The following is a 23,368-nucleotide window of genomic DNA, read 5'->3' on the forward strand; positions in this document are numbered from 1 at the left end:
ATGATCTGGTCTCTCATTGTCTGACTTCTTATCCTAATACTTTCTCTCTCACACTCTCTCTTACCTTCAAGCCTTTGTTCAAATCTTACCTCTTACCCAACTACCTTACCAGCCCCACCCTCAAAGGCTCTCAAATTTCTACTAGCCTGCTCATCTTTTCTCCTTTCCATGCACTATCTTCTAATAGTAAATTGTTTATTATCTGCCTCTCCCCATCCCTGCCACCACTATTTCTCTGTCTGTTTTGTTTGTTGATGTACTCAGTGCCTAGAACATAGTAAGTGCTCAATGTATTTATTGAATGAAATCAAGTAATTTGTCCAAGAATGTATTTTGTAAATTATTAGAAAGCACTTTCTCTGTGCAAGGCTTAGAGTGGACTGGATACAAAAGGAACAAGACAGACTTTCTACTCACATGTAGCTTATAATCTGGTAAGTGCTTGAGTAACTCTGACATACATCTATGGCACTGAGTCTAGCAGGACTTGAGGAATGCCAAAAGAAAGAGCTACATGACTCAGGGAAAAAGCAAGTCTGCCTCTGACTGGAATAATTCTAAATGGCTTTGTGGATGGAGTATTTCAAGTGGACTTTGAGAGACAGGTGATAGTTTGATAAGTCAATACAGAGAAAGGGGGGTTAGAGGATCATAAATCACCTTGGAAGACATGAACTTAACTAAAGGCGCTGAAAGGAGACTCATATATTAATAATTTAATAATTACATCAATAATTCATTATCATCTTACTAATACAGCATCATTTATTTGGACTGTAAGAACTTTAGAGGAAAGGAGAGGTAATGATATTCAATTATCTCAAACATGTAGGAATAAGATGGCAGCTGGGACAATTTTCTGATAGCATTGAATGCTGAGCTAAGGAGTTAGCCTTAATTTTTCTGATAAAGAATCACGTAGGATTTAGAGCAGGGCATGGGAGAAAGCAGGTGGCATGATCATACTGAAATTAAGTGAGGTCCCTGAGGGCAGCAATTTTGTCTTATTAATCTTTCCATTGTCAGTACCCACCATAGCACCTGGCATATTAATAGGTAGTCAAAAAATATTAGTTTATATTTCAACCAATGATTAAGGAGATGGAAAAAAAAAAAAAAAAACCTGTCCAGTGAACAAGTCACATTCTGGAAGCTGTAGGGAGGACGGATTGAAGTAGGTTAGAATTAAGAAGGATAATAAAGCACTGAAAAAGGGTCACTTCAATGAAAGGAAGGGATGGGCATTAGTGACTCCGTGTTGCAAGAACATGAGACCAACAGGTCTCATCACACGTGAGGGCTAAAAGTGGCTGCCAGATGAGTTCTCCCCCAACACAGCTTCAATCTACTCAACTCATAACGTTCCCACTACAAGAGTTTTCGCAGTGAAACTAAATTTCAAGGTAAACATGAAGATTCCAATGTGGGGCTAGAAACTGACATCAAAATAAAATCATCAACCATAGACCTTAAAGCAGCAACTATAGGTAACTTGTGGAAAATTAAGCATAACTGTAGGCCTTCATCAGTTTATAAATGTCAGGTTTCTGAATGCTTGGATATGGCCACACAGAGGAAATTCTTGGGAGGCAGCAAGGGGTGTGTGCAAAGCTTCAGCCTTGAGATCCAGCAGGCCTGGGTTTAAGGCCTTCTTCAACCACTCGCTAGCTGTGCAGCCCTTCAGAGAAACCTGAGATTTTAGTATCTGTGAGTTAATGATAAAAACAGTAGAAAGTTATGTAAGGATTGAATGAGATCATGTAAACCAGTACATGCTGTACTAGCAGGTACACAGTAGGTGCTTCATAAATGTTAGTCCCCCCCCCTCTTTTTCTTATTGCCTGGAATCCACTGAAGTACTCCTACTTCTAACACAGTTCTGGCCAAAATATACTTTTATTTATAACGACTGTTCCACGAAAAGTTGTGACTGTAATCATGTATTCTATTGTCTTTTATTCTGTGCCAGCCTCCAGGCTCACTCAGTTCCCTTCCACTTCCCCGGTGCTCATCTCTAAATATGGTCTCACAAGCCAATTTCTCAAGTATCCTTTTATCCTGTCTTCAGGAAAATTATTAATGAAGATGTAAAAATCAGGCAGGCATGAATAACAATGCTTAAGGCAATCCTCCAGACACTCTTTTTTCCACTCAACAGGGATAAGGTGTCATTTATCATCAGGTCTTGTTACAGTTTTCTGGCCCCTTAAAAAACTCACATGAGGGCATTCATGGCCACATCTACAAGAATTAGTCTTGCAAGTGAGTGCTGATGAGTGACTGAACTAAATGTCACAGCAGTATAGAACATCGATGACATCACACTAACCTATCACTCTTTGCTCTCATAAATCTTTACAGTCAAAACAAATTAGTCTGGCACGTGATTTATAATAAACATTCTCTTGTGTTGTATGTGGCTCGTGCCCAAAAGGAGATAATAGACCAGTTGATAAAAGGGACAAAATCTCATCACTGCTTCAAACATAGTCAAGTGGTGAATAAATAGTAACTTCTTGGCAAGGAGAGAAACAAAGAGTGATAGAACAGCCTATACAGAGGACCTGATGATACAAGACTCTGCCTCATGAAGCTCATTCTACAAAGTCCTGGAGAGAAATCATTGTCTGGTATTAGAACCAAGAACAGTTGACGTTTTCTTGAACTTCCTTTTTCCTAATGGACCCTAGACTTTATCACTCATGATGGTTCTCTGTTCTCATTTGCTGAAGAAGTTGAGCATTGTGTGGGTGACTCAGGTATAGTGGGGGGTGGGCATGATAATGGAATGTTTCCCCATCTGTCTCCTGGCTCCATTTAGTCTCCTTGCTTCTTTCCTCTCACTTTTTTTTTTTGATTGTGGCAAAATTAACATAATACAAAGTTCACCATCTTCACCATTTTTTAATATTTATTTATTTATTTATTTATTTAGAGAGTGAGAGGTAGGGAGGGACAGAGAGAGAGGGGAAGAGAACCCCAAGAAGGCTCTGTGCTGTCCACGAAGAGCCCATGCAGGGCTTGATCCCACGAACCATGAGATCGTGACCTGAGCCAAAATCAAGAGTCAGGTGCTTCGTCAACTGAGCCACCCAGGCGGCCCACCATTTCTAAGTGTACAGTTCAATGGCATTAAGTGCATTGCCACCCTCATCTCTAGAATTCTTTTCATCTTGCAAAACTGAAACTCTGTACCCATTACATAATAACTCCTTATTACCCCAGCTTGTGTCTATCTTCTGTCTTTATGAATTTGACTCTGAGTACCTCAGATAGGCAAAATCATGCAATACCTCCTCATTTTTAGTGAATCGATCTTCCTGTGTTTTGTGTAAGTTTATAACCCCATATGAAAAAAATGGAGAATGAATAAATAAATAAGAAAATAGAGCAAAAATATTTCCTAGGGAATAGAGGGTCTCTATTCTATTAGAATAAAGCACAATGGATTGTAAGAAATAGTCATCATTTAACCAGCTAGCTAATGTGTACACAGCAGCATATGTAAGATAACAATAAAGTCAGAAGAGAGACGGAACATAGTAGAGGTTCCCACAAGGGAAGAAATATCAAGATAACTGACGAAGGAAGTAATTGTGGATTCAAACTCAGACCTAATGGGCTACATGCCAATATACTGGTCACGAAGATTATTGATAGTACTGCTTCCATGGCAGTGGTTTTCAAACTTGAGTTAACATAAAAATTACTTACCACAAACCTACCAAATCAAAACTGAATTGACTGGGACTCAGAAATCTGAGTATGTCACCAGCTTCCGAGGTGGTTCAGACACAGAAGGTTCTTATCAGTATTAAGAAACAATGGTCAGGGGGCACCTGGGTGGCTCAGTCGGTTACGTGTCTGACTCTTGATTTCAGCTCAGGTCACAATTTCATGCTTCGTGAGTTCGAGCCCCACATCAGGCTCTGGGCTGACAGCATGGAGCTTGCCTTGGATTCTCTCTCTCTCTCTGCCCCTCCTCCCCTCTCTCTCTCAAAATAAATAAATAATTTTTTAAAAAGAAAGAAACGAGGGGCGCCCGGGTGGCGCAGTCGGTTAAGCGTCCGACTTCAGCCAGGTCACGATCTCGCAGTCCGTGAGTTCGAGCCCCGCGTCAGGCTCTGGGCTGATGGCTCAGAGCCTGGAGCCTGTTTCCGATTCTGTGTCTCCCTCTCTCTCTGCCCCTCCCCCGTTCATGCTCTGTCTCTCTCTGTCCCAAAAATAAATAATAAACTTTGAAAAAAAAATTAAAAAAAAAAAAAAAAAGACAGAAACGATGGTCAGTGCAGTAGATCAAAGTAGAGGTTGTGGGACCTGCCTCTGTTTAGCTGAGTAGTATAGTATAATCTTGGATTGGTATATATATAGCCACATGGAATCCATTAGTACCTATTTTTACCTGCTTTGTTTTTTTTTCGTCTACATTGAGTGCTGCCTGACTGAGCTACCCAAAACGGGGGCATTGGCAAGAGAGAATGACACCAGAAATAGACTCGCATTCAGTCCTCCAACAGAGAGTCACAAGGGTCAGCCCTGCCGCTATCCCACCATCATGATAGGCCTTGTGGTGGTTTTCTTTCATGTTTCTTTTCTCGTCTGCCTCTTTGTCAGCAAGTATCAACCGGCTGAAATGAAAACACTCGGTGAAACTGTTCAGTGTGAAAGATCAGAATCTGACTTGTCTCTCATTTATAGCTTTAATTTTCTTTCTTTCTAGAATATGTCTGTGCTGGAGAATCACCACTGGCGATCTACAATAGGCATGCTTCGAGAATCAAGGCTTCTTGCTCACTTGCCAAAGGAAATGACGTAAGTGGCGTAGAGATGAAACATACTGATGTCCACACGTTGGAGATAAGCTGCTTTCTCTAGGGCATGCTTGAGACCCCAGGGCTGATGGCAGGGAGCCAGCCGGCTGTGCTTCCTGCCTGCGCTTGGTTGTCGATCAGAGGAGACTCAGTGTCAGTTACAGCAGCCCAGAATCCACGTCTCTCCCTGAGCTTTGAACGGGCCTTGGATAGTCTATGACCTGACATCAGGAAAAAGGATAATAAACAGCTCTCAGCTTTCACACTCTTCAGCATCAATGCTCCACTTTGTCAAATCCCTGTCTGTTATGTTAGCAAAATTGTCCTCCTATAAAGATCCAAATAATAAATATTGATCAAGCAGGAACACAGGAGATCTCAAGCTAGATTTAACACTAGTTCAATCAAGTTTGTTTTGTAATTGCCAATCTTAGCAAAAATAGAAGTCAGAAATTCTTTCCTGAAACGTCTTTTGTTAAGTAACTGAATTGGCCGCAGCCATTGTTTTGGCCATTAATTTACCCATGTCTGTTGCATTTTAAACAGAAGGGGAAATACTAGTTTCCTGGTCCACTGTTTGTTAGCCCAGGTATTTAGGCCAAGCCCTACTAAATCCAAAGCCATTGCCTCATTTTCCACATGGTCCCTAATTAGCTGCTGTAACATCTTCCAAGGTCACCACTAATTCTGATCTGTTAAATTAAATGCACAGGGCCCAAGAGAGTTAAAAGAGTAGATAGATCCCTGCACCCTTCTTTCTGCAGAATTGCGAAGGGTGCGTAAGTTAAAGTCAAGTGCCAAGTTGCGTCTATGTAGAACAGGCAGTATGCTCTGGCTCGTGCTTATTCCCGGCCCTGTGATACTATCTGGTGCTGTTCCCTAGCACCCAGAGGAATGTGGAATTTGCAGGAAGAACTTCAGTTCTGATAGCTTTTTACCTCCTGGGATGAAATAAAACCAATCTTCATGCACGGAATAGAATCCCGTGTTTTTTGCTATAGTGCTTGCAAAGATCAAAAGAATTAAACGCAAAAGAACTAAAAACTTGGGGTGCCTGGGAGGCGCAGTCAGTTGAACATCCAACTCTTTATCTCAGCTCAGGTGATGCTCTCACAGTCCCTGAGTTGGAGCCCTGCATCAGACTTGGGGTTCTGTCTCTCCTTCCCTCTGCCCCTCCCTTGCTTGTGCTCACTCTCTCTGTCTCACTCTTCCTCTCTCTGTCTCTCAAAAATAAAATAAAATAAGAACGAAAAACTTGAGTAAGAAATCAAGTAAGAAAGAGAAGAAAGGAGGAGGAGGTAAGTGGCAGGGGCAGCTAAAGAAAGAAGAGAAGGGAAAGAAGGAGAGAGGGCGGACAAGGAAGAACAAAACTGAAGGAAAAAAGGAGGAAGAACGCAGGACCAGACTTGTTTCTGTAATACCAACACTAATCCTGCTGGTTGCTCAGTTATACTCATTTCCTGAGATCCTCCTACTCATCCCTATGGATTCCAAATAAAATACCATATTTTTATGTCTTTATGGGATGCAGTGTTATAAATCACTTTTGTAGGGAGAATAATTGTGATGCAAGAGTCTGAAAAGGGACGTGGTGGGAAGTACAGTGGCCAGTGCTTACATGCAGCTGCCTGTTTGTTCATGGTCTCAACCTGGCTGGTGATTACAGACATTTACTTTCTACCTATTCATTAAACTCTGTGTGCTCAATGCACTCTACAAAGTAAAAGGATGTAAAGTATGACCCATATGCCCAAAACATTGGCGGGGGGGGGGGGGGCGGGGGAAGGCAGAGGAGTAAAGAACGGGTTCAAACTTAAGCGACATCAACTTAATATAAACTGCTATATGCAGAAGATGTTATACAAACCTAAATATACTTAATTTTTAAAGATTAATTTTTAAAATTGCTATGGATCTTGTCTTCCATTGATTACTTTCTATGTGTGAGGTAAAGCTTTAACTCGCTTATGTTTCCAAAATGTCTCATTTTCCTTACATACCATTTGTCGACTAACATGTTGCTTGCCCGTTGGTTTTTAAGTGTCTTAACTACCTATTATTCTTTCTGAAGTTCCAGTAACTTTCTCCAGTCTGTTTTGTTCAACTGATGGATCTTTCCATACCATGTAGTATCAGCCACTATTATTGTCTTCCTTATTATTACTAATTATCATGCCCTTTCTCTCTCCATGCAAATCTGAATGTTTGAGCTGGCTTCAGCTCTTTAAAAGCACAACCCAAACTTCTGTGATTCTGTCAGTCTTTTTGTGTCCTACTTAAGGCATGCGTTCAGTTTTTAGACGCACAGTTACCATGGCAACGTGTAAACTACCACAACTTTGTTCACTCGCAATTTCAATCACTCTCTACAGTTACTAGCATAGCTCCTGACCAAAGACAGAAGTGGCGGTGGAGGACAGACTGGCCCTTGGGCTCGGAGGGACTGGACTCTGAGTAACAAACAGAATCAAAGGCAGAAATGAGATTCTAAACCACCTGATGGTGGCAGAATCAATCACCTACCTCAAAAGTATTTGCTTCGTGTGTGTGTTTTCTCTTTCCCTCTTGTGGATGCAGACAGGATATTGAACAGCAGCTGGGCTCCTTGATCTTGGCAACAGACATCAATAGGCAGAATGAATTTTTGACCAGATTGAAAGCTCACCTCCACAATGAAGATTTAAGACTGGAGGATGTACACGACAGGCACTTTATGCTTCAGGTAAACAACAACAACAACAAGAAAGGCCCTTATCCTTGCTGAGTAAAAGCACTTGGGGACATGATCGATAATTTTAGCACATGTGAGATGGAGTATCCCCCAGGGTAGAAGTTAGAGCGGTGACCTACTTTATTGAAAGCTCCGAGACACGTGAAATTTTTAAGCGGTTTCCAAGCAAGCGAAATCTGGGTTTCATGTCAGTAAGTTGATAATATCTCACTTTTCCTTATCTGGTAACTGGTGCCCCACAAAGTAGCCCTGCTGGGGAATTGTATGTAGTAAGAATCTACAACATTTTGTGGCGGATGTAAAATTGACCACGGTCATACCTGCGAGATTTAGAAATACTGTTTCTGTAACACAAAGATATATTATGTTAACTATGGTACAAACAAAAACTGAAAAACAAGTAGCCGTTCCTTCATATAAAACCTATTTAATCAAACCCTGCTTTACTTCCTGTTACTAGCTAAACTCATATTCTCACAAACATGTTTACCTAGTCTTGCCATTTTTAGACACCAATAAATAAACTATGTTAAGGTTAATTGAATGAACCGAATCGTATCAGGCCCAGTGCTTTCGGCTTCTTTCCACGGCAAGAAGCCATTTGTGGCAGGAGAGGAAGAGGACAAACGGACCTCAGAACTGGAAGTCTGACCTGGTGTCCAAACCACAGCCATTTTCTTGCTCTTCCATTTTCTCTCGTCTTCCTTCTTTCCTCTTGGCACAAAAGACTGGATGGAAGGACCCTGGATTCACGTACATAGACCAACTTTGACCAGGGAAACTGAACCGCACCTTGCAGACTGAACAGAATAGTGTTTTTTTGTCCCATGCTTTCATGATGCCCCCTGCAGCTGTCCAAAGTTCCCCATCCTTCCCAGGAAATACCTCCCTCCCAGCTGTAGAACTACGTCTCCCTCCTTCTTTTTTTCCAAACTAGTCTTTCTAGTCCCTGAGTGTCACAACGATCAACCAGGTATCTGGTTTTCCTGACTCCAGCCAAGTTGGGAGTTGCTGAAAGATTTGGCCTGAACATTTGCATTTCAAAGGGAAAGCTTGCTGACGCAAATGAATTGTAAATGAATTCCCAAAGGGCAGAACCTGGAGGACGCTTCTACCCCTTTCCTACTCCAGTAGTTACTGGCTTCCCCATTAACCAGGAAATAAAGGAACAATCAAATTTGTAAGTTAATATGATTGGGGCTTTCCCAGATGCCAGTGATTCTGTGATGCCAAGGAACTAGATCAAAACAAATAGGCACTGCTGGTGGTGGGCAGGGCACGCTACCAGGAGCCCATCTCGGTGGTTGGTGGGGAAGGGTGAGAATCTACTTTTCTGGGAATTCATGGTAACCCTCTTAGGGTCAGCATTATTGACAAAAGCTGGCCTCCCCGTTCCAGACCAGGGTGCGGTAAGCTTTGAGTGAGCTTTGCAAACAACACACTCCAAGGTTTGATAGGACTTAGCTCCCTGGACTGCAGTATGAGCTTGCTTACTCACAGACACGGGCACAGGAGGGCAAATAAATTGAAGCGATACATGGAGTCTGTCAATGTGGCCACTGTGAGAATGAGGTCCGAATGATCTCACTTGAGCCTGACCAGGCCCCTGAGGCTTCCTTGCCCGTGAAGGGTGGGGCAGTAGAAGGAGCCAGGCCATGGCTTTCCTTGGCCTACCCACCCCAAGCCTCCTCCAGGAAGCTTCGTGTCCTTGGACGGTGGCTCTTCTCTCCTTCTCATAGCTATAAAGTGGGAATTCTGAATGAAGGTTTTGTGCGGCGGTAAGTGCTGTTTCCTGAAGAGGCACTCTGTAAACACGGGTTTGGTACCTGAGGCACACTGGCGGGTCGGACAGCCCCTTGGGCTTCGGATACATTTGCTGCTGAAGGATCATCCTCTGACCATCTCTCCCTGCCCTGTCATTTCTCAGATCGCCTTGAAGTGTGCTGACATTTGCAATCCTTGTAGAATTTGGGAGATGAGCAAGCAATGGAGTGAAAGGGTCTGTGAAGAATTCTACAGGCAAGGTTAGTACTGATCTGACAGCTGAGTTTTCAGTGCTCCTCTTCCTTTTAGGCATTTATCCTAATAAAACAGGAAATGGCTAATCTATCATGACATTTGTTCTTTCATCAACTCTTATTATCGTAACCTTTCTCTTCCACTCTCTTGCAAACCATTCAGACCTTTTTTGGAAATAACTTAAAAATAAATAACAATGTCTTACTATGTGCAAACAGGTAGTAAAGAGAGGTGATAAAAATGAGCAAAAGTGGGAGATATGTGTGTAATTTTTTAATGACTTTCCTCTGTGGATATAAGAATGTGTAAGGGACAGCTTGATTTTTACTCTGACCTTCATTTTAATGAGTTTAGCACAGCCTAAAGGCTAAATGCCATTTGGGGTCAATGTTTTCCACTCTGACGGGACTCAGACTCTGTCTCTAGTCCTTCCCCTGTCTTTCTTAAATAAAGTTAATGAAACAGAGCACAGCTGACCAAGAATTGAACTCATCCTCTCAAACATATTCAGTGAGAAGAGAAATGGCCCCGAGTTAGAGTATAAGTTTTAAGACATTAACCTCATTCAGAAATAAGGCAATGAATTAGCCAACAGGATCTTGACACTGGGTGGGATATCGGCCTTTAAACCCAGCCTTATTTCTTCAGACCTGGTTTCAGTGCTCAGGATGTTTGTTCAGGTACAGCAGTGCCCTGATGTTAGTGACAGGATCGGGTTTGAGAGGCTGAGAACAAATGAAGCCTGAAGTGTCCCACATACCGGCTCCGTGAGGAGGTCAAGTAGCAACGGTGAGCCTTTTGGAGAAGCTTCCATCAAAAGATGTGTCAATGACATTGAGATGGTCCCAAAGACACAAGACAAAGCAAAAGGGATTGGGTTCATGTGGGGCCAGAAGGCTCTGGCCACTGTCTCTTTCACTCAGAGAAAAAGCGCTCGTGAAGTGCCCACAACCCTGTGTAATTTCATTTCAATTGAGTGTGAGTGGTTAGAAGTCAAAAGATCAGTTCTAGTTGCCTATGATATAAAATCTCCTCTGAGAGAAAACAAAGGAAATATGATGAGATTGGAGCAGGAGGTTTAGATTAGATAAGTATTTTCTTTATGATATAGAAAATACTGAAATGGCAACATGAGAGAAGGGCTAAGATCTTCATGTTTGGAAATCAAACAATGGGACAGGAAAGAGATTCTACTGTGTCCCTTTGGTTTTGACTCAGCCATGCAGTTGGCACTGTGGCAGTTTAACCCTTTCATTTGCTTATCTTGCATCCTATTCGGATTATAAGCAACTTGAGAAACAGGCCATGTCACTTGTGCCAAAAATAAGGCCCATGGAATGGGTGTATTGAAGTTACTAACTACATGGAGAAGTTACTAACTACGTGGATCAAAGGAAGGTAATCCATAAGATCTCACCAAAACCAGGTGTTGTCCTAATAATATATGCACTTGCAGCATTGTAAGATGGAACAACCTAGAACATTTGTAACTCTAGCCACGAAAGGTGAGCTACCATGCACTTTGCTCTGGCATGTCAAGCAGAGAAAGGAATACAGAGAGGGTATGTCGGGTCCTTCTTATTTAATAGCATTATGGTTGAGCAGAAGTTCTGTCTGTTTAGAAAGAGAAAGACCAGACTCTCTGGTCATCCAAACTGCCTATCCTCCATACTGAATTAATTTTTGTAATCCTATAAGCATGATTCACATCATTTTGATTAATCTGATTCTGGCTCTCAGTTTAGGATTTGGGTTTCCACAGATTGCTCATAGTCTTGGCCAAAGTATCTTTAATGGTTCTTGATGTTGAGCAAAGGAAAACCTTTAAAATCAAGGTTGAGGAGATAGCAGAAAAGAAGATGATATCCCATGAATTAGGAAAACAGCATTAAATTCTGAAAGCAGAGATTAGGATTCTATACATCATTCCACCCCCTCCTCTCAATGTTTCAAGAAGTGGAATCTCTGTCCTTTTGTAGCTATGAATTGATATCGTCTCAATCCACCAAGATTCCCAGAAGTTTGTTTTGAATATCTGCTTCCAGCCTTGTGTAAACCTTAGCAAAACTGTTACTTTCCCTCTCTACAAAGCCCCATTGAGGCAGTCATGAAGGACACAAGAATTATAGTTAATGTTTAATAACCTCGAAAAACTAGGAAGTAAATGTCCTTAAAGAGCAAAGTTATGCAATTTCGCCTTTGTATTCTCTACATTGATGAACAAAGAATCTAAAATACACAGTGCATTATAAGTACATGTTGAATAAGTTAATGAATAAATGATCTAATTGGGTGATCTCTAATGGTGGAGGTCACGGGAGAAGATCTGGTTCTCAGGAAGGCAGAGTCTGAACTGGGTACTGAAGGATGCGTAGGGTCCTGTATTTTCCAACAGGATACTCACAAAGCACTTGTGATTAGAAAAATTTAAATTAATTAAACAATTAAATTCAAATTTTAGTTCTTAGTTTTATTGATCAAATTGCAAAAAAGTAACTGTAGTGGGCAATGCAGAGAACATTTCTGTCATTACAGAAAGTCCTTTTGGGCACTGCTGGTCTACATAAGAAGGGGTGGAAATGGACAAAGGCACTGAAAAGGGGACCTGCTTCACAGAACAACTTGGATCCACAGAAAATGAGAATGTGAGGATTTGTGGAGGTCCCTGTACACCAGGGGCCAAAAATGAGTTATTAATAAGTCAGACTGGAGTCAGGCAGAGTATAAGTAGGGAAAAAAGATACTCCAAGAAAGGAATAAACAGGATTTGACGCCTCAATATGGAGAGAGAATGGAAGGGAGAAATCCAAGAAGATCCCTCCTTGACTGAAAAATCATAATTAACAGAATTATGGAGAAAATGAGTAGAACCCATTTTAATATTAGAACTCATTTTAATATTAAATGGCATCCTGCTCTGTCCTCAGAAGACTATTATCATCTCACTTCCCTGAATTCCTCAGGTTAAGCCATGTGATTTCCTCACATCAGTCTTGAGAATAACCAGGCCTCAGGGGACCATGGGAGGCATGGCTACAATCTTAGAACAAGTGACAAATGTGTGGCATCTTTTAGGTTCTAGCTCAACGGTTAAGTGCAGACACATTGGGTGCAGACTTCGTAGGTTGAAATCCCCCTTTTACTAGCAATATGACTTGAGTGAAAATACTTTCCTTCATCTCAATTTCCTCACCTGTAAAGTGGGTATTATAATGAAGTTGTAATGAGGATTAAATTAATTAACATATGTAAAATGCTTAGCATAGTGCCTGGCACATAGTAAGCATGATATAAATGTTACATTTATATTGCCTGTGGTTTAGAGGTGTACATTCACAGCTGTGAACTCGGCTAATGTTTCTGAGGAGTAGCTTCTCTACTGATTAACCAGACTGTTTTCCCAACGCAAAAATTACCCATAATTTTTCATCCCCTGCAGGACTGATAAGGTATTCTGATAAAGCTTTACATGGTACATTTCTTCTTTGGTCTTCTAGCTGACAAAGGCATTAAAAAGAAATATCTGTCTGATTTTTATACTTTTTTAAAGCTTAGTTCCATTAGGTGAAACTAAATCAGAATAAAAGATAAGAAACTTTTAAGAAATGAAACAGAGGAGCATAAGGGAAGGAAAGGAAAAATAAGATAAGATAAAAGCGGAGAGGGAGACAAACCATAAGAGACTCTTAAATATAGAGAACAAACTGAGGGTTGCTGGAGGGGAGGCGGAGGAGGGGATGGGCTAAATGGGTGATGGGCATTAGGTGGGCACTTGTTGGGATGAGCACCGGTGTTGTATGTAAGTGATGAATAACTAAAATCTACTCCTGGGGTACCTGGGTGGCTCAGTAAGTTAAGCGTTGGACTTCAGTTCAGGTCATGATCTCACATTTCATGAGTTCGAGTCACATCAGACTCTCTGCTGACACCTCAGATCCTGGAGCCTACTTCAGATTCTGTCTCCCACTCTCTCTGCTTCTCCCCCGCTCAACTCTGTCTCTCTCTGTCTCTCTCTCAAAAATAAACATTAAAAAATGTTTTTAAATAACTAAAAATAAAATCGACTCTTGAAACCAACACTACCCTATATTTTAACTAACATGAATTTAAAAAAAATATATTTATTTCTGATTAACTTTGTAGCTACAGACCAGGATGTTCCTCAAATGAGATTTTCTAGTCCCTCTTCTCTGTCTCCTACCTACTTACTATTCCTGGTTGTTCAGAGGAAATCAGACTAGGGTCAGGCAGAACGAAAGGCAGGGGCAGCATAAAATCTGTTCTCTTAACCTGTTACTTAAAGCCAGAACTTCCATTTCATGTAGGAAATTGCTCATTACTTGTATCCTTGTTTTTGTATATCTTGGTCAAAGTTTATTCTAGTCCCAGAGTGTACCTGTTTACAAGGAACCTATTGTAAATGGTCATTGGCGCCCTGATATTTTAACTTTTCATGGAAACTACGAGAGCAAGGCAGGGCAAGTGGAGGGGTGGGGGCGGTTCCTGATGAGAACAAAGCAGTGAATGGTAATTCTCAGAATAACTTCTTTGAACTAGAGGGTTAAAAGTAGCAACTCATTTTTTTTACAAATTCTAGATTACCAATATTTCTTCTTCTTTCTTCTTAGGTGACCTTGAACAGAAATTTGAACTGGAAATCAGTCCACTATGTAATCAACAGAAAGATTCAATTCCTAGTATACAAATTGGTGAGTTGAATTCAGTTTTGATTTTAAACAAATACTTTTGGCATCTCTACCAAGTCACAAAGAAAAGAAGATCTACCCACAGCTTTTGAAAGATCCAAACTGGAGGTTTAATGAAGAGCCGAATCCAAATAAACACTCTAATCATGACTAATCTACTAGGTAATTACCAATGGAAAAATTATGAAAAATAGGGTAACGGCTTTGTTATAGACCCTTAACTAGCCTGTATTAACTTTGTAGTTCAAAATCAAATCAAAACCAAATAGCATAGAAGGAAACTAATAAGCGTGACCTATTGGCTGCTGAAGAGCAGGTTAGTTCACACTCTCTCTGGGACTTGAAGAGTAGAAAGTTGGCAGGATCAACCTTTAGGACCCTTCCAGTCTGGCTCACTACCCTTCAGCCCCTTTGCAATCCCAAGAGCCCATGCTCTGTGAGCTATGCCATCCCTTGTGGCCCCGGGTCCCATGCTTCTTGACTCCCCACTTCCAAAACGTATTTTCAGTCTTATTCTCAAGTGTCCATTGCAGTAAACTGTTAAATTGTGATGCTAATGCATCTAAAATAATCATTACTGTAAGTTATGCATCAGATCATTACAGAAGTCAAACTGTGGAAATTTTAGGCACATAGGAAATATTTTTGATCCAGTAAGAATGTCTATCAGCTCTTAAAGCTCTCCACAATTTCCACCTACATTCAAAGCAGATCTTTTCCTGGAAGTTCCTTCCATTTAAAACCAAACTCAGTACTTTAAATTTTACCCATAAACTACAGCCCTCACATGCATGAGTCCTTGTTTTTCGCCAGTTCCCACAGACCTCAGAGAACTTAATGTATTCACAGTGCTGCAGACCTCTGCAAGGCTTGAGGCTTAAAGCCTCTACTTGGAAGGGAATGGGGCATCAGAAAAAACAAGCTGAAAATTAAGAAAGCCAGAGCAAGTTAGTCAAGTAATGATATGCCTATAATCACTAAGAGTCAAATCTAATCCACGACAGAGTCATAAAGTCATCTTCAGGAAATAGAAACCGAATTAATCTGGTTACAAAGATTTGAATGACATATGCAAATATTAAAATAGATATGTTGAAATTTTGGGATTATTGGTGAGCCATTTTTTTATCCAAATTGCCCTTAGTATCGTCATGGTGTTTTTACAATTAAATTGATTCTTCCACCCAAAAAAGGAAAGGGTGGGAGCATTATAAAAAACAAAACCCGGGAAGAATCCAGGGTGATAACATAGCTACAGAGTTGCTGGGGCAGTGGGGGAGGGGATCAGCATCAACAGAAACACAGCCTTGGTCCCCTTGGATCAGATAGTCTCCTCCGGTTGCTTTAATTATGGAGGTTTTGCAGATGTGATCTGAAAGGAGCAGACCCTGTCCAAAATCCTAACCCCACGGCCTCGTTTGTTAAGCTCTGGCTAGAAAGAAATTTGCCAGGCTCCTGTTAAAGACATTTTGTGAAAAGCGTTCACATTGTTAAGCACACAACCTGGATTTGCAAGACAGACCTGATTTTAGAGACTCTACCCTGTTGTTGTCATGAGAACACACTTATTTTGTCAGATCCTATGTCCTGGTTTTCAGCACAGGAAAATGTGGTTACCATAGATACCTGTTTTTAAAATGGGGTGGGGATTGGCTGAATAGGAAAATCTCCTGGATGCTACATTAGCACACCAATAATAAAGAGAAAGAGAAGGTAATTATAAAACAACCCTTCCCACGTAAATCTTTCTCTGTCTCCGTTCCACACCTCCCAGCTCTGTAGGGTCAGTGTTGGGAGGTGTGGTGTGAAGGGATAGACAAGGCTAAACTGGAAAAATCCAAATAGATAGACAGAGCCTAATGGGAGCTCTAGGCTTCAGCGCCCCCAGACAAGGATTTTGCCAGCAGGTCCTAAGTAATGCAGCTCTTTCCTCTGTCCTGATTCTCCCTGGGACTGAAACTGTCCCCTCCACAGTGAGAATCTCCTGAGTGCCATCTCAGGTTTAGATCTGATTTTCTGTTTAAGTAATTCATATTAACCCAAGAGGAAGTGGGGTTAAAAATCTCTTTCCCTCTCTCCATCAAATTCTGCGTTTTAAAAAGAAGATATTAAATCAAATGAATCTCTAATTGGTGAAATCTATAGAAGGAGGAAGAGAAAGAGGCTTGCCTTCAATCCCTATTTACTCTGAGGCCATCATTTCTCGCTTCCCCCAATTCCAACCCACCAGGAGGACAAAATCCAGGCAAAGTCAGCCCATCGCTTGCATAGAAGAGAAAGGTTAGCACAATGCGCTGGGAACCAGTAGAACAGGTTCCCAAATCTAATCCTGCAGAAGCCATCTTTCATTTGGAAAACTGCCCCCTGGTGTCTATTCAGGCTTCAAAATGGCTTTCCTATCTACTAGGAAAGGTCTTTATATTGGACAAGTAGAAATCCAGAGGTATAATTTCAAAGTAACTTCAGGAAGAAAATGAGTTGATGCTGAAGTACCAGATTTTTAAATGTTAGATTTGTAGCTTTTTTATATTAAGATAAATTTTATAAATATTTACACTTTAAACTTTAGAATAGCATAATTTTGTGAACTATCTTTAATATCTAATCTCTCTTAAGGTGGAAGATATTAGAAATTAAATATAGAGGATGTTGGGGCGCCTGGGTGGCTCAGTCGGTTAAGCATCCGACTTCAGCTCAGGTCACGATCTCGCGGTCCGTGAGTTCGAGCCCCGCGCCGGGCTCTGGGCTGATGGCTTGGAGCCTGGAGCCTGCTTCCGGATTCTGTGTCTCCCTGTCTCTCTGCCCCTCCCCCGTTCATGCTCTGTCTCTCTCTGTCTCAAAAATAAATAAACGTTAAAAAAAAAAAAAATTAGAGGTTGTGAAGAAAATGAAGAAAATTCAGGAATAAGAAACAAGAAAATTTAAGAAGGAAATCCTTACTTCCTGACTCCCTATATACCATATCAAACTACAGAAGTCACTAGCTTAAACTTGGATTACCTAAAATGGTCTCATAATATTTAAATCATATTTAAGATGAGATAATGCAGAAGTGTAAAATAATATTTTGCATTTCTGCATCCTTTTTCCGTCTCTATAGCATCCTCAAAGGCCAAGTATCTGCTGTTTGTTCAATAAAAAGATCAAGTCAAGCCTTTATAATTTATGCCCTTGTAAACATTCGGGGTCAGTTGTTGGAAAGTTTGTTATGCTGAAAAGCACTTGCCTTTTCTCCCCACACCTATATTTCAAGAACATACAATAAGACCTAAATATGTCCAAGTTTGTGATGATTCCAATAACTCCAGCCTAGACTGAAAGTCCTTCTCTGCTTTAAGAAATCATGTTTAATATGGAAAGCACACTAACATTGAAACATGATTAGAAAGCAACAAGTCTGGGGCGCCTGGGTGGCGCAGTCGGTTAAGCGTCCGACTTCAGCCAGGTCACGATCTCGCGGTCCGTGAGTTCGAGCCCAGCATCAGGCTCTGGGCTGATGGCTCAGAGCCTGGAGCCTGTTTCCGATTCTGTGTCTCCCTCTCTCTCTGCCCCTCCCCCGTTCATGCTCTGTCTCTCTCTGTCCCAAAAATAAATAAACGTTGAAAAAAATAAAAAAATTAAAACTCCTCCAAAATTAAAAAAAAAAAAAAGAAAGCAACAAGTCTAAACTAATTAAGAGAATAGAGATATCTAATATCAACCAATTTTATCTGGTCATTGAAGTAGGGATTTTAGGTGCATATTGAAGATGAATGAACTTCTATTTACCTACATTTAGTGGTTAACATAATTGATAGTAAGACAAAACTATAAATCAATACTCTTGAAAAAATATCCTACAGGGTAAACATATGAATTCTTCAGATGGTCTAAATCAATGATGTGGTATCATTTGCCCTTTCCTCCCCTCCCCCACCCTCCCTCCTTAGCTCCAACACAGACTTTTTCCTACCTTTCTTCTTATATGTCTTTCTCCCTCAGCAAATAATAATAGCCAATATTTATTGAGGATTTACTGTGCACCAGAAACTTTCTAAGCCTCTCACCTGTGTTGTTATTTCATTGTCATAACAGCCCTGTGGGTTTGGCACTCTTCCTAGCTCCTTTTTACAAATGAGGAAACTGAGGCCCGAGAGGTTAAGAAACGAGCCCAAGGTGACATATCTGGTGCTCCTAAACTGAGGATAGGGGCCATCTCATCTTTTTTTGCCTTCACTTCTCTGGGTCACAGGCAGAGTGGGGTCCCGATTGGGTCTGGGAGGGAGAAGATGTGGGTTTTACCACCTTTATGGAGCTGAGCTTGGCCTCGCCTGTTCTAGGTTTCATGACCTACATCGTGGAGCCGCTTTTCCGGGAATGGGCCCGTTTCACTGGAAACAGCACCCTGTCGGAGAACATGCTAAGCCACCTCTCACACAACAAAGCCCAGTGGAAGAGTCTGTTGCCCACGCAGCACAGAAGCAGCAGCGGTGGCGGGGGCAGCCCCGACCATGCAGGCCAAGGGACCGAGAATGAGGAGCAGACTGTGACCAAAGGCAACGCCCCGTAGTCCCAGCCAGCCTGCCCCTGCTCTGCACACGGAGAAGGAGAACCTCCTTGAGCAGAGGCCTCCTGACAGGGTGAAAGCTCTGAGGGGGTTCCTGCCAATAAGCCCAGCCACCTCGTGGCTGCCGTCCTGGGGCTCTTTGGAATGCTACCCTCCTCTATTTTCCTGCCTCCTCTCCTCTTTTCGAGTGTACAGAAGCCATCCGTCATCTCAGCACTAGCTGCCGAAATAAAGCAACTCCATTTAGGAACGTGGGAGCTGATGAGGGGCAGGCCTGCCCCTCCAGGAGAAGACTGGGGAGTCAGAAAGAGGTGCTTCTGCCATGTTCCCCTCGGGCCCTGGGTCCCACTGTGACAGGTGACCGTCGCTAAGGCCAGAGCATTTTAGTGTTAGCCATCTGACTGCTGATCTGCATGACAAAAACACCAGCATCTTTGGAGCTCCAAGGAGATGGGTCTTGAGGGCGAGCGCACAACCCAGAGCGTGAGAGAAAGTACCTTCTATTTTAATAATAATTCTTATGATAAAAATAATAATAAATCTTTTTAACTTTTCTATTTGATGCACTAGACGATGGATCTAAAACTTTGGACTAAAAGATTACTCAGTGTACCCAAACTTGAACAGGGGGTTCATAGTTTTTTGTTACTGACTTTATGCCACTTTGGGTCAGAGATTCGGCATCTCCTCAATGTAAGAAACCACGTTTCCCATCCCTTCCGAGGGGAAGGTGCTTACAGTTCATTCCTTTGCACCATTAGCCAATCTGTCTTTTATCAATAACTCAGATTCAGTGACACGTTTATATGCACACATGTACATTTTCTGTAAATACCAAGCGCTACTGATTCCCATGCCAAAATACATGAGTATTATGGGATTGCTACCTGTATAAACAATGGCACTGTGAACAGAATACTGTTAGTTTTAATACAAGAGAATGCGTGTGTAAATAGGATATAGAGTTTATTAATATACGATTGTTTGCAGATAAAGGCCTTAACTTTAAACATCTTTCATCTTCTGAAAGCTGCCCAACGTAAATCCTCACAGATATCCCTCCGAACTGCCTTCCCATGTCCATCTTTCTGCTTTCCGGCTAAGGTCACAAACCAAAACTGAATAAAGTCTTTGAGGAAATATTTTGGAAACTTCACATGCATTCCGCTTGAGACCATAGTGTTTAATCTATGGCACCAGGCACCGTTTCCTCATATTAATGAGACGTTTCAACAAGCCTGAAGTCACTTTTCAACACAGCGATGTTGCACACTCTGTTTTAACAAGCCAGCTGATTAGCTTGCGTTTGTGTGACTCTTGTCTTGGACCGTGGTGGTGTGTCAACCTTGCAGGAGACATGGCAGGTCTCGCAAACCTTCTATGACCCTGTCACCTAATCATCAGGGAACTTCCTGCTCTCCCACCACACTCTTCTCTGTCATGGCTACAGTACCAAAGCACCTTTGGTTTATGGTTGGCGTGCATTTCTTTGGTGTTAATAGTAACTGGATTTTTCTTTTTCCTTAATTTCATGTGAGCAACTACCTAACTGTTTAGCTGAAGTTAACATTATCTGAGTAAAGAAAACGATTTCGGTTTTCTGACCGAATTTCTCTTTCCGGCAGGTCATTGTGGTTAATTGCGGTTCTAGCGAACGGAGTCACCTTGGCATTTTGTTGGCATTTTTTCTCCAGACACTTGGTCAGAAAACCAGTTTGCTACAGCATCCTCCTCTAGTGGCTAAACTCTGTGCATTTAACCTTTTCCTTAGAAGTTCGAGCATAACTAACGTTAGGTGAAAATTGGCATGTCCGTTTCTTCTTACCTTAAATCATGGTGAAGTGGGAGAACAGTATTGTGATCACTTCTGCCACTATCAAGCTGTTTGGCAAACTACAAAATGACAGCTCTCATTTCCCACGTGCAACTGTTGTGGGGGGTTTTTTTCCTCCTAACATACCCATGAAATGTTAGAAACTTGACTGGTTTGTAATACGTTTCTATAGCGAGACTGAAGTGTGCAGAGTTAAGGTTTAAGGGAAATTTTGGAGAGTTGGTTATATTTTCATTAAAGTAGGAGAGATTGTCAGATGGTACTAAAGAAAGTGTGAAAACCTCATGAAATGGGTGGGTGATAAGTTGAAATTGTTGATATGGGTAAGAGAGAAGTTGTGAAATCTTAACACCAACTTTTTTTTTCTTTCCATAATAACTATGAACTGACACATGATTCTTTGTTGCTTTAATCCTCTGAAGCTCTCAGCTTGGTGAGGCCCCAAAAGAGAAAATGTTGAATGTATTCCTGCTTCCAAATCTCTCTTACTTTGGTTTGATGGTGCAGAGAGGGCTTCTGAGTGGTCTGTGTTTAACGTTCAGGAGACCAAGTGAAGGAAAGCAATTGTCGAGGATGATAAAGAAAGAAGACACTATTTAGCTACTGGCGCCTCTATCTTGGGTTTAGGAAATGGACTTTGTGTAAATTATATTTATAATGTAACTTAAATAAATAAGATTGGAGGCATTTTCAGTAGTTCCAGGTTTATAGGACAAAAGTGTCTATGTCACTATTAGGTCTTGAAGAAGAGCTCACAGAGAAAACTACCAAATACCCAACAGTTAACGTCTATGAAGCAGCTACTCGTACAATAAAAATTTGAAGTAAAAAGAGACATTATGCATAAACTAGATGCATTTTTGTCCTTCTCTCAACCATCTGGAGTTTTCTTGAGTTCCTCATGTGTTGGCAAAAAAAAAAAAAAAGAATGTGAAAACTTTTTTCTTGCCTACTAGTGGCTCTCTTTCAATAGGAGGAGTTCAATTACTAGTTAAGACACAGCTGTTGGCTCGTCCATGGATTTTAAATTTATATTCTTCTTCTGGTCCACGGACCATCAAGAGTTGACTTACCGAGTTTAATTCTGTCATTACATGAGAAGAAAGGAATCAAAGGGCTATTTTTAGCAAGTAAAGTAAAGATCAAATTAAGAAAGAGAGAATATATATCACTGCCAGGCCTGATCGTCAAAGCCTGCTTCTCCTTTAACAGCATTCGTGAATAGGCCGAATCTTGTTCATGAAGCCCTGACCTACCCATAACTCCCTCTAGGCTGAGTAAAAATCCTGCTCTGTTTCTACTTGCTTAAGGCTTCCCACAAAGGCATTTGGACTGTGTCCTGCAACACTGTCTTCAGATAGTGCTTCCTACAAAACACAGATTTGTTTTGTAATCTTCTCATGTTAAATCAGATCTGCTCACTGATGTGAATTTGATTATGAGCTTGTGTCTCACTGTATTTCTAATGCTTTGTTCTTTTAAGCAAACCCTAAAACTTGTGTTGTTTTGTGTACACATGTGAGATTTGGGGAAAAAAAAAAAAAAAAAAAACCTTGTGAGTTTTGCCCAAAATGTGACCTAAGTATCCATTGGCATGTCTCAATGAATAATTAAAAATAAAGATAATTTCTTAAAAACATCAACGTATGAAAATATGCTGATTCTCACCAGGGAGCATATTACTAGCCAACCAATCAGATTCAACAGAAAAGGTCCACTGCTCAAGATGGGAAATTTTCGAGGGAAAAAAGACACACAGGTACAGATACGGTCTCCATGTGACTCACTCTATTTGGGGCTGCAGAAGTAGCCATGTCCATGAAAGTATCACTTGGCAGTTAATCCCAAGTTTGGGAAAGAGGGCTCTCTATCACCGGTCAGTTCTACACTTCCCCTGACTCCTGATATTTTTTCTGTTTCACATTTGTCAAACTCATATATGAGTGAGAATGAGGTAAAGACATAGCAGACTTAATTCAATAATTACTTGTGAAAAATATGGTCTTGCATTTCAGGACCAGAAGCCATCAAGAACAATAGAACAGTTCATGCAGGACGACTGAGTACCCTAAACCCATCTGGAAATAGAGGAGAAAGGAAAAAACAACAACAACAAAAAAAAACACCACCCTTATTTCCCAGAAACAACCTTGTATCTACATACTGTTCTCAAGTCCCTTTTATTTAAGATTGGATTCAGAATCTCATTAATTCCTTAATGCTTCCCTATGTCCGAATATAAAGCCACTTTTTCACTTGTGGATAGTCTATATCATAAAATCAAAAATCAAAACTGAGACCTCGATGGTTTTCCAAGTAAAAGTCAGGCGTGATTTTCAAATGTACCCGGGAACCTCACTGAAACATTGTGAAATAAGTCAAGCCCGTGTGAGCGATTGAATTTTGATTTGGCAGATATGGATTGAGTACCTACTGTGTGCCAAAAGTTGCACTAGATACTTGGGATAAAAAAAGGCTCCATTTCTGCAAGAGCATTTAGACTGTGACAAAGACTGGATTGCCAGTGAATGCTTCTTAGAGAATCTGCAAGAACATCTGTGGGGATTCAACCACAGCCAAAGCGCTCTCCTGACGCGCAGCATAACAGAACACAGATAATCTTTGGACACTGTAGGGGCCAAGGGCAGGCTGCCCCAAAATGTTCCACTTCAGCATATTGATCATTTTATTTTATTTTTTTTAGTTCAACCTTATTTATTT

The 23,368-nt window shown here is 41.1% G+C and overlaps 1 protein-coding gene across 4 annotated transcripts in view; it reads left to right on the forward strand.

Moving 5' to 3' along the window:
* Positions 1-22,286, forward strand: part of PDE7B (phosphodiesterase 7B) — a 316,929-nt gene extending 294,643 nt beyond the window's left edge. For all 4 annotated transcript variants that reach the window (XM_045499734.1, XM_045499733.1, XM_045499735.1 and 1 more), the window contains 5 exons: positions 4,721-4,812; positions 7,389-7,533; positions 9,470-9,566; positions 14,190-14,270; positions 18,587-22,286. In XM_045499734.1, the coding sequence (XP_045355690.1) occupies positions 4,721-4,812; positions 7,389-7,533; positions 9,470-9,566; positions 14,190-14,270; positions 18,587-18,816 (645 nt within the window). In that variant the 3' untranslated portion in view covers positions 18,817-22,286. The remainder of the gene's footprint in view (positions 1-4,720; positions 4,813-7,388; positions 7,534-9,469; positions 9,567-14,189; positions 14,271-18,586) is intronic.
* Positions 22,287-23,368: the final 1,082 nt, after the last annotated feature.

This window comes from Leopardus geoffroyi, chromosome B2 (genome assembly GCF_018350155.1).
Source record: "Leopardus geoffroyi isolate Oge1 chromosome B2, O.geoffroyi_Oge1_pat1.0, whole genome shotgun sequence".
Taxonomy (NCBI): Eukaryota; Metazoa; Chordata; class Mammalia; order Carnivora; family Felidae; genus Leopardus; species Leopardus geoffroyi.